At 41.5% G+C, this 12843-nt stretch overlaps 1 protein-coding gene across 2 annotated transcripts; it reads right to left on the minus strand.

Annotated features, from left to right (window-relative positions):
• Positions 1-555: 555 nt before the first annotated feature.
• On the minus strand, positions 556-11923 carry LOC124126884. Of its 2 annotated transcripts, XM_046490437.2 has the most exons (8): positions 11877-11923; positions 9326-9721; positions 8702-8836; positions 7335-7488; positions 6410-6572; positions 3905-4052; positions 2713-2847; positions 556-1350 (listed from the first exon to the last, which is right to left on the minus strand). In XM_046490437.2, the coding sequence occupies exons 2-8, from the start codon at positions 9702-9704 to the stop codon at positions 1157-1159; spliced, it is 1308 nt and encodes a 435-aa protein (XP_046346393.2). In that variant the 5' UTR covers positions 9705-9721; positions 11877-11923; the 3' UTR covers positions 556-1156. The 2 variants fall into 2 exon arrangements, with proteins under 2 accessions (XP_046346393.2, XP_048243982.1); XM_048388025.1 differs by lacking the exon at positions 2713-2847.
• Positions 11924-12843: the final 920 nt, after the last annotated feature.

Here is a 12843-nt window from a genome sequence, read left to right on the forward strand (position 1 = left end):
ATCTAGTCTCAAACCCATGATCAGTGGATCCTGGTGCACCCAAGGGATGCCACACCGCACAGTGGATTGTGGTGCTTTAGACTGGGCTACCCCTCCCCCCAAGAATTCAATATGGCGGCAATAATGGATACTATTATATACTATCCATGATGTAATAAGTAAAGATTTTGATGGAGATGTAACCTCACATAAACATTCACTTCAGGCAAGTCGAGGTGTAAATGTTCATAACAGATCGACAACAGATAACATGTCCTGCCACAAGCTCACACGAACCTGTGTCAGTTGAGCTAACAACATCAAAGTTAATATGGATTGGCCCCGGAGGAGAACAACTAGATCACAGATGCTTTTGTTTGTTTAACACTACACACTCTTCACAATCAAGAGGTGAGGTGAAATGGGGACTAACGTCGCGTCCAACATCATTGCACTTTTATATCCACATGCATCCGAGTGCATGTGCATGTGCGTGGCTGCTTGTACTAGTCCGAACTGATGCCAGTTTATAGTGCTAGCCCACTGAGATACCATGCCACAGTTTAACATGAATACCCCACTCAGACACAGTATACTGACTCCAAGCCGACCTGTCCTCGTTTTAGCCCCTTCATACTGAACGCCAGACTGGGTAACAACAAGTACCATATTTTAACGCCTTTTCGTATGACGCGGCCGGGGTTGGAAGCCCGGACCTTTCACTCTCTGGGCTGACGCTCAACCACTAGACCATGGATGTGGTCTGTCAACCAAGAGACAAGAGTATTCCACCAGTCATGATGATTGTCACGGAGCAATATTTGAACAATGCTGGTTTGCTTAAATCAGGTGTTGACATTTTTTCTTACTGAAATTCTCTTCAAGCATCGAGAAAGTATTCTGAGACACAATAATCCTGCTGGAATTCTTCACAAAAACATGTTAAGTAATTTGACTGTAATGAATGTAATCGAGCACAACACTTCCTCAGGCCGAGTTAACATGGTTCAAATAGCTGCTGCAATGCTTTGGCCAACGCTGTTCTTGACTATCCACAAGATGCCAGAATAATAAAAGCATGTGTGTAAACAACTGTCAAAACTAGCTAATCAAGAATGACAAGATTCTCAACACATTCCCAGTCATGTCAGCAATGAAATTGTTTGCTTCAAATAATTCAAAATGGCTGCCACCTGATGATGGTGATAGTTTCATCATCAGCTGCTATGGCAACCACAGGACTCTTGCCATCATCTCCAAGTGATATAGATGTGATTGTGTTTTTCCCAGTCCTAACAACACTATCTGGATGTTTGAACTCCAACATATCCCACGATTTGTTGTCTGGTATACTGTAGAGGAACACTCCACCTGATGGTAGAAAATGAAATCAGTTCATGAACGCAAAATTCGTCTGTGAAACAGTACTTCAAACAGTATTTCAGTTGTTTTGTAGCATACCAGCTCAATGTGGGAGGAAAGCACATGGTGACACAGGACGTATAAGCCTGAGTTAGTGAGTTGGGTTTAACGCCGCTTTGAACAGTTATCAAGTTATATCATTTTGTGTCAGCTTAGTATGGGAGGAAAGCCTGAAGTGATGCAGGTTAGGGCTGTGACAAGTCCAAATTTACTACCCAGGTACCCGACCCCCTATCAACCGACCCTACCCGAGTACCTGCTGTAGCTCTCAAAAGTTGGGAATTGTTTTACTGGAGCCTTGCAAAAACTACTTAGATAGTAGTATACATCATTGGATCATAGGTTTTCGGACATCATACGTTTTCGGACAGTCATGTTTATCGCAATTACTCTCGCCATAAAGGGGGTGTAGCATCATGCAGACATTGTAAATAGCCAGATGATGGCTTGTTTTAAAGGGAAAGTTGTCTTTTATGAGCGAAGAGATTTTTTACAGTTGTTCATGTGATTCGAGAGAAAACTACGAATTTTCTTAAGCGTCCATAACACGAGGATACACGTACAAAACAATCTGATCATGCATACCCTGAAGTGAACTGGAGCAGTTTCTTTAATAAAGCATATGAAGGTCAGAAGGAATGCAAACAATAGTGACTTGTAGTGTAACCATGGAGATAGTGTATTTTTGTCATAAAACAATATATCACGTGACTACTTTGGTGAAACCCATGAGCACAGGTATGCCGCTGACAAACCTAGAAACATAATCAGGGTCAACAGGGATTCAAACCCATGATCTAAGGTTTCTGGCATGCCCAAGGGATGCAACTCTGTATTGCGAATTGTAGTGCCTTCAACGACTGGGCAACCCTTGCACATGAGCACGACCTAATCATAATGGGGTTAAACGTTTTGTTCAACATCTTTGCACTTAGGGGGCCGTGTAGCCTAGTGTTTAAAGTGTTCGTTCGTCATGCTGAAAATCCGGGTTCGATTCCCCACATGAGCACAATGTGTGAAGCCTATTTCCGTTGTCCCCTGCCATGATTTTGCTGGAATATTGTTACAAGTGGGGTAAAACCATACTCAATCACTCATTTCACTCATATAGTAATGAAAATGCATGTGTGTGTTTGAGGCTGACTGTACTACTTCGGACATGTCAGTTTTATAGAGCTAGCCCACTGAGACACCATGCTGCAGGTGAACATGGATACCCAACTGAGACACGGTATACTGACTCTGAGCTGGCCAGTCCTTGTTTTAGCCCAAAGTGCATCTCAATGATAGACGCTTGGCAGCATGTCTTACCCATAGTTGTAGCAACTGCTAATATGGTCCCTCTCAATGATAGACACTTTGCAGTTCCCTGGTACGTCTCGAACAAATCGTCTGCCAACCATTGGGTGAATTTTGTGTCCCTGCGTACCCAAAGGCTACCATCATCTATAAATAAGTAGAAGCATGCATACAGAATAGTTCCTCTTATACTCAAGGCAGTCAGCGAGTGAGTGAATGCTGTTTTATGCCACATGCAAACCAGTTGTTAGGGTACAATGACATGATGTTGAGGTGCGATGACACATACTTCATGCTGTACAACAAGAGTTATCAGCAGATGACAAACGCCTCAGCCCCCACAAATTCAAAAGAACAAATTATCTGACAGTTACTTTCAGTCCAACTTAATGAGAGAACTTATATCTAATCTGCCTGTCTGTGTACAAGAGTAGTTATTGAGCTGTTAAAACAATACCATGGAATAGGGATTTGGAACTTTGTATTTCTATGAACACTATGAACAGAGTCAATGTCAAACTTGTTGCCATGGAAACATAAAAATGAATATAAATCTAAACACCCCTAAGTAGCAAACAGCACCATTTGGCAACCTGGTCTTTGTATGTGCACAGTTCAAGAAAGAATACCTATAAGTTTTAGAGATATGGTCCGGACAAACACACCTCAATGAACAGAGTCAAAGTCAAACTTGTTGCCATGGAAACAGGATAAATTAATATTTTTTAAATTCCTAAATAGCAAAAGGTACCACTTCAGCCCTTGATTAATATACATGTACCAAGTTTGGACGAAAAATGTTGAACAGTTTTTTAGTTCTGCTCTGGAAACGACATCTATCTTCGTTTAACTTGTTTCAATAGAAACAGGGGAAGCTCAAAGTTTGAAAACTTCCTAAATAGCAAAAGGCACCAATTCAGCCCTTGGTTCATACATGAACCAGATTTAGATGAAAAATATTTTACAGTTTTCAAGTCGTGCCTCGGAAACAACACCTACCCATATCCTTTTGAGACTATGTCCAAATTGTTTCCATGGAAATCGAGAAAAAAAAAATGCCAACAATCCGCATTGATATCTCTGCCAAGTTTGTTGAAAGATATTGAATGGTTTTCAAGTTACACTCCGGAAAGGAAATAATTACGGACAGGCGAGATGTCGACTATATCCCCCCCGCATTATAACGCAATAGGATACTACTCACCTAGAAGACAAACCAGACGTTCCCCTTGTAGACAGATCTGCTTGACACTGCTGGAAAACTTGTGTATGACTTCCGGCTCTCTGCCCTTCAGCTCATCTACACCACTGTCCCACATCAACAGGTTGCCCATAACATCCCCAGACACAACCTGCACAACACCAAGTTACGACAGATTAGCCCAGACACAAACTTTCCAACACCCCCGACACATACTTCACAACACCAGGTCACTACAGATTAGCCAAGACACGTACTTCACAACACCAGGTCACTACAGATTAGCCCAGACACGGACTTCACAACACCAGGTCACTACAGATTAGCCCAGACACGGACTTCACAACACCAGGTCACTACAGATTAGCCCAGACACGGACTTCACAACACCAGGTCACTACAGATTAGCCCAGACACGGACTTCACAACACCAGGTCACTACAGATTAGCCAAGACACGTACTTCACAACACCAGGTCACTACAGATTAGCCCAGACACGGACTTCACAACACCAGGTCACTACAGATTAGCCCAGACACGGACTTCACAACACCAGGTCACTACAGATTAGCCCAGACACGGACTTCACAACACCAGGTCACTACAGATTAGCCCAGACACGGACTTCACAACACCAGGTCACTACAGATTAGCCCAGACACGGACTTCACAACACCAGGTCACTACAGATTAGCCAAGACACGGACTTCACAACACCAGGTCACTACAGATTAGCCCAGACACGGACTTCACAACACCAGGTCACTACAGATTAGCCAAGACACGGACTTCACAACACCAGGTCACTACAGATTAGCCCAGACACGGACTTCACAACACCAGGTCACTACAGATTAGCCAAGACACGGACTTCACAACACCAGGTCACTACAGATTAGCCCAGACACGGACTTCACAACACCAGGTCACTACAGATTAGCCAAGACACGGACTTCACAACACCAGGTCACTACAGATTAGCCCAGACACGGACTTCACAACACCAGGTCACTACAGATTAGTCAAGACACGGACTTCACAACACCCCCCACACAACCTGCACAACACCAAGTCACTACAGATTAGCCCAGACACGGACTTCACAACACCCCCCACACAACCTGCACAACACCAAGTCACTACAGATTAGCCCAGACACAGACTTCACAACACCCCCCACACAACCTGCACAACACCAAGTCACTACAGATTAGCCCAGACACGGACTTCACAACACCAAGTCACTACAGATTAGTCAAGACACGGACTTCACAACACCCCCCACACAACCTGCACAACACCAAGTCACTACAGATTAGCCCAGACACGGACTTCACAACACCCCCCACACAACCTGCACAACACCAAGTCACTACAGATTAGCCAAGACGCATACTTCACAACACCAGGTCACTACAGATTAGTCAAGACACGGACTTCACAACACCCCCCACACAACCTGCACAACACCAAGTCACTACAGATTAGCCCAGACACGGACTTCACAACACCCCCCACACAACCTGCACAACACCAAGTCACTACAGATTAGCCCAGACACAGACTTCACAACACCCCCCACACAACCTGCACAACACCAAGTCACTACAGATTAGCCCAGACACGGACTTCACAACACCAGGTCACTACAGATTAGTCAAGACACGGACTTCACAACACCCCCCACACAACCTGCACAACACCAAGTCACTACAGATTAGCCCAGACACGGACTTCACAACACCAGGTCACTACAGATTAGCCCAGACACGGACTTCACAACACCAGGTCACTACAGATTAGCCCAGACACGGACTTCACAACACCAGGTCACTACAGATTAGCCCAGACACAGACTTCACAACACCAGGTCACTACAGATCAGCCCAGACACGTACTTCACAACACCCCACACACAACCTGCACAACACCAAGTCACTACAGATTAGCCCAGACACAGACTTCACAACACCAGGTCACTACAGATCAGCCCAGACACAACCTGCACCACACCCTACAGATCAGCCCACACCTCCCACACAACCCCCTACAGCCCTCTTGGTTAACTTTTAGCCCTGGGAGCCATTTGGCTCCTAATGGGTGAACTTTGACAATTTATCTTCCCTTCACTAACCTGCTAGGTGCGCTGACCCGCCCCGGGACATGCACCCAGACGGTCCAGCCTTAAACCTGACAGTGCATGAGCGGTATGTGTTATTGTCACGCCTATAGACAGTTATATAATCTAGTATAGCCTTCACCTCCATTGACAACTTTCATGTTGGGGTATGGACAGTGATCAAATATATTCTCAGTTTGGAAATCCTCTTTACTTCCCTTTGTCCACCGTCAAAATATTACGTCCATTTCAAGAATATGAGTATTATATGTCACTGTAGAAAGGAGACCGAAAGAATACTACTCAAAAGAAGTTAAAGAACACCCAACAATTTTCATATGACTATAGTTAATCTGCCTTGCCATTCAAACACATAATATATATTTACCGTGCCAAATGTCATGGCAACAGCTGTGACATTGGATGTCCTTTGTCCCCAAAGCTGATCCGTCTGCTCTAGGTTCAAAGGTCGGGAGGACGCCACCCGCCACACAGGCTGCCCGTGAAGCACAGACGACTTGGCTGCCGCTACGAAATACTCGCCACAAACACTGAAATGAAGTTCTACAGACTGGCTACAACATATATGGCATTGTTCTCTAACTTTACACTTTCCTATTGGTCTGGGTGCCGTTGTACAAAGCGATCTTAGCCCTAAGGTGATCGTAACTCCCATACCTTAACATAGACTTACGATAGTCATAGCGCTAAGCTTGTTTGTACAACGACACCCTGGTGGTGTTTAATGTTATCTACAAATATGATATCTTGATGTGGCTTCTTGAAAGTGGAACTACAGTAAACTTCATTTATAATGAACACGCTTATAAAGAACTGACGGATATAGCAAACTGTTTTTTTTGTCCCGACTATATGTTGTATATATGTTGTATATATGCTTATTACAAAATACGGTTATAATAAACTAACATTAGTGGTCCCTGTGGTCCCAAGGTCAGAAGTGATGCAGGCCAAACAAAAGGTTTTAGTCAGGACAGATCTGGGATTTGAACCTCTGATCATAGGCTCCTGGCACGATCAAGGGATGCAACTCTGCACAGCAAACTGCAATGCCTTTGATGACTCTGCTACCCATGCCCCCTGATCAAACAAACTCAATTAATCCCACACAAGTCAACCATGGAAGTTTGATATATCAGAAGGTAATTGTATTATGTCATGACATGATAATATCTTGACTAAATGTGTGTTTTGAATTTCTATTTCTAACCCTAGATGACCCTGACTTCATGACAAGCATGAAATGCCAATAACTTATTCTATCCCAGCATTCAAACAGGTGCCAAACTAACCTGAGATTGTTGACTTGTTGGGAAAAATGTGCAATATGATGTGTGTCTGTACCCCGAATCGTTGACACATTGATGACGCAATCTCGAGATGAGGAAGCAACACATGGACAGGCATCTTCCACTTGAGCAGCTCCTAGATCCGTCCAGCTCCTTTCTGTAATCATATACACCAAATACTGCATTATGAGACATACTCCCATTACTGCAAAGTACATAAAACAATATCTAATGTTAGTCCTGGTGCTACATTTTAACAGCAACCTCACTGTTTTCAGCAGACTTACATAACAAATGACTAATAGGATGATATAATGCAGGACTGCAAATAGTCATATTCTGCAAGTGAAACCAACAAAATCATAGCATTAACATGTACAATGTTATTAGGCCATTCATATCATTTTATGTCTTTCTCATCTCCATGCTCAGCTTCAGACATGTCAGATGGAGCACTCGAATGTTGGCCAAAAAAAAAAAGATAGAAAAAGGTGTAAGTGCTTGAGAAATGTGAATGCAACTGATAGGATTAGGCTAAAAAAAATATAATAGTCTTGGTTCTCAGGCACCGCCCACATCATCATAAAGTCTGCCGTACGTTTCGTTCTTATTTAAGTTTTTAAAAACTATTTTAGATCCTAAAACAATGCTATCCAATATGTCACACAGTTATTTCCTTTCACATGCAAACTGCTTTACTGTGCATCTCATGTTATGGTCATGGCGGTATTAGGAGTTTGTTTGCTTGTTTATAAAGGGAGGCCCTTTCCCAGGTTGATGGCACACAACTGTTTATTTGGAACATACTAGTTTGAACAAGCAAAAAAAACCCAAAACAACCGCCCGCCCTCACTCTATTTTCAAAATTCATTGCCGGAGAAAAAATTCTTTTATTTTCTTAAGCCTAAGTGTTGTTTTTTACATGCGCAAAAGAGGTTCACAGCTTGATTGTCTAGTTTGCGATATGCGAAATTCAAAGTTGTATCATTGTTGGGAGCTTTAAATATAAAAGTTCCAGAGGGCTTAAAAGACAAAAAACAAACCAAAGCGATAGGAAGAATTACTTTCCTTCTTCAAATCCCACTATGATCAATCTCATTAAAATCAGATCTTAGTTGGATGAAAGGTCATTCTGACGTGACCCGTAATGGGATGTCCTCAGATCTTTGTTTAGCGGCAGCGAGAACTTAGATCTGATTTTAATGAGATTGCACTATGATAAACATGTTGAAATGCAGCACAGGAGAAACACATGTTTTCTAGGGTGGGATCCTACAGCATCCTAGAATAGCTTATGATGTACTAACAACAAATACAGATGGCCTATCCAAGACAAACATTGACGGCACTGTTGGTGACAGCATCCCTACCTGAGGCCAGCACGCGGACACAGGACACATGTTGGTGGTGTTTATGTACCAGGCCCATGGTGAGGGCGTCTGTCTCCCTCAGGTTCTCCCACACCAGCACATTGCCAGTGCTGTGGCCAGACACTAGGTACCTCTCTGTCCATCAGCGGAATAAACAGAAGCGTAAAACACTCTGAAACAGTTTACTCAACAAAAGGCATCCATCAAAAGTGCACAATATTAATACAGATACTCTGAACATGCTGAAGCAAGTATTTATTTTGCACGAGATATGACGTAATACACTGAGCACTTCGCATGCATTTATCATATACACAGTGGAACAAGCCGATTAAACCCGGAATGTCTTACAAATTGCAGTGCCATCTGGCGTTCTTTATCATAACGTCTCCTTTAGTGCACTGACGTTCTTTAGTACACATTGTTCTTTCTTCACATGACGTCTTTTGTTTGCGAGTTGTTCATTGGTATTGTTTTGTATTTTGAATTCCTTATCTGTATGTAAATAATTACCTTTATTTATAACATCCATTCTTTATTCATAACATTTGACTATTATTGCGTACTTTTGTCCTGTATTTCAACCATAGTTGTGTTATAACAAGAAAGACACTGAAGCATTACCCCCTAGATCAATGGATGTTGCCTTGCCGTACATGAAGGGAATGGTAATCTCCATACTCGTCTCCTGCCATCGAGTCAGCAGCTCGCCTCGTCGGTATTCTCGATACAGGTCTCGCCAAAACTCCCACCCAACACGATTACACACGTCTGCAGTTATCTCCCCTTGTTCAATGAATCGACACATCCCTGTGAGTTCTACTAGAATGTAGGATGGTATTTCCTTCAGACAACATCTCAGCCAAATGTTAAAAGATGATTCCAGATGTCCAACAATTTCCTGCCATGATCGACAAACACACTGAACATGGCCGAGGGCCACGCCATCCAACTTGGCCAGAATAAAGTACTGCAGTTCACGGGGGAATTCTAGGACGTGCATCCCTGGTGGAGACGTTGCTGAAATAAATAAGAACAATTACAGGGAGATTAGAATCATGGTTTTGTGCCTATTTTGGCTACGTCTAAATATTGTTAAGTCTGTTCAAACGTAACAGGGTCCTAGGGTCCTGGGGTCCTTGATGTTTACTATTGTAATATTTGAATCTATAGAGTGAGTGAGTGAGTAAGGTTTTACACAGCTTTTAGCAATATTCCAGCAATATCACGGCAGGTGTGTGTGTGAAGCACCAGAAATGGGCTTGACACATTGAACCAATGTCGGGAATCGAACCCGGGTCTTCAGCTAACGAGCGAAAGCTTTAACCACTAGGCTACAAGACCGCCCCTTTGAATCTAGATACCCTAACATCTTTTAACATAAGGGCAACGACAAAAGTCCTTGAGTTTCATTCTTAATAGCATGTATATAGTGCAAAATTGGGATACAGTCTCATTGTAACCTGTTTTTAAAGTGTGAGTTAGTGAGTATGTGTTTACAATGTTTTTAGCAATATTTCAGCAATTCCAGAATTTTTCAAAGATTAGGGGCAAGCCTTAGTTTTAAACATTCTTTCAGAAGGTTGAAAGGGACAATTTCTTAAACATGTTTCGTAAATATATATATATGTATAATAAATACATGGATATTTGCCAAAGTTGTATTCAAGAGACCAATCCCTGGTCATTTTAGTCATATATCGATTGACGAGGGCTGGGACGGGTCCAAATTTACTACCCGGGTACCCACCACCCTATTACCCGACCCTACCCGGATACCCGCTGTAGATATTTAGAGATAGGTACAAACTGTCCGATTTGGAAAAGTTTGACCACAGACCTGGCAAAATGTATTTAGATAAACGTGTTAAACGATCCGCTCATGCATACACTGAAGTTTACTGCATGAAGTTTTATCCTTATTCAAACATATAAAAGTAAGAGGGAATGGGTGCATTGTCAGAAGGAAATGGGAACATTAGTGACTTATAGTGTAACCACAGAGTTTTAGATAAGTTTTGTCATTAAACAATATATATATCACTTGACTAAGCACGGGTCCGGGTAGTCCTGTGGGTACCCGGGTCCTACTCAGGCCCACCCGACCCGAGTACCCCGTCCCAGCCCTACCGGAGGTGTTTGAATTGACACATAGCCTAAGGCCTAATCTGTCTAAAATTAACTTTATTTGAAATCCATCAATATTTGTCTAAGCTTGTCTTCAGAGATGAAGGATTCATCTGGTCCAGACCTTATTATTTAAAGGTTGCAATGATATACACAAAGTCGTTGGAATGTTGCCTACAGTGGCATTAGCAACATGCAGTCTCTTTCATAAAAAACATACAACAAAAATCCTCCACAAGTTTAAAGTAATTCTTACTTCATTTATTCACATCTTTATATCATATCAAAACCACAGGTTTTCAGTTTTATAATCAGTAACATTGATATATCTTCATTTTCATAGATTATCAAATCTATGTAAATTCTCAACTTACATATAGGGAGTATATATATATATATATATATATATATATATATATATATATATATATATATATATTATTTACTTTCCTGTGGAAAAATCTCCCCGACTATGCTTAAACATGCTAAATGTGATTTTCAAAGAAAATACGATAGGCCCTATATATAGCTGTGTTTGAACATTTGGTGATGTTTGTAAAGAGATAATATAATCTGGCAAGGTTAATTCTGCTATGGCAACAACACCCCAGCACGACCTTTTCAGCATGTGTGATGTTCACAAAATTATAGACTCCTAGCCCAAATGTTCATCCCGTAACACGACCTTACTTCAATTCTCTAGAAATATTGCTGAAAATAGATTTTGAATTTTGTCACTGGGTTATATTGAACCATCAGTACTCCTATCAAGAATAGTTTTCCTGTCACAGGAAGGAGTATCGTCACCTTCATGTGTTTCACCGTGCCTGTCAGTGTAGGGCAAAGACTGTTCAATCATGTGTTGTCGACAGTGTCTGCAGGCAGATGTTTGTCGGCGCGTGGGCAGCCATACAATAACAGAACGAGAGTTATCTCCCTTCAAGATTCTCCTAAAAAAAATTCATTTGACATTACGCGATATATAAGTCAGTTCGTATTATGCATCGTATTCATATTCATAAACTTAAAGTTTGTTTCCATAACTCACATTTTAAGCAAGTGTCATGAAAAGGAGTGTTTACACTGGTTCGTCTTTTCTTCCTTCGCGACTAAAGATTGCTAAACTGGTCATTTGTGTTTACTGCACTTCCAGACGGATTCTAGTTCTTGTTTCTGTGTTTTTGGTGTAAATAGATTTTAAAACATTTTTTGTACTGAAAAACCTTACAAAAGAAGTGGTGCTTCAAATCCTCCATTTATTTATTTTATATCTTTTAAATAGAGACCATGAAAACAATATATTCTTTCAGGTTATCAGTCCACCTCATTTACAAAATCTTCAAATTGTTCATCTGTTCCATATCTGATTGTGATTTCGTTCTATGTGATTATACTATACCAGTTGTGTTGTATGAATCAATGTCTTTCAATTTGTAAAATTTAAATCAAAATTGGATATTCCCAGAAAAAAAAAATATGAGTAAATTATAAGTTGTCAATCTTTATGGCTATTCTTATTCTACTACATTTGGTCACACATTTTGTTAATGCAACAATCAACCAGACCATGCTAGTCCCCCAGGGCTGGGACGGGTTACTTTGGTTGGGTGGGTACATACTAGGACCTGGGTACCCACAGGACTATCCGGACCCCTGGTTAGTCATGTGATATATTGTCTGATTACAAAATTTATCTAGAATATGGTTACACTACAAGTCACTAATGTTCACATTTCTTTCTGACTATGCCCCCATTTCTTCTGGTTTTTATGTTTGCATAAAGATAAAACTTCAGTCTATTTCAGTTGATGGATGACCATCGTTTCATATGTGTATCTGAAAACATTTTACAGTCAAACTATACCATGTCAGACATTTTGTTCCCATCTCTTCAAACCTGCAGTGGTACCCGGGTAGGGTCTGGTAATAGGCAGTAGGGTACCTGGGTAGTAAATTTGTACTTGTCCCAGCACTACTACTCTGTCAGTGAAACAGTTATATTATGACTGGTTGTC

This window comes from Haliotis rufescens, unplaced genomic scaffold, assembly GCF_023055435.1.
Source record: "Haliotis rufescens isolate VD_foot unplaced genomic scaffold, xgHalRufe1.0.p SCAF_7, whole genome shotgun sequence".
Classification (NCBI taxonomy): Eukaryota; Metazoa; Mollusca; class Gastropoda; order Lepetellida; family Haliotidae; genus Haliotis; species Haliotis rufescens.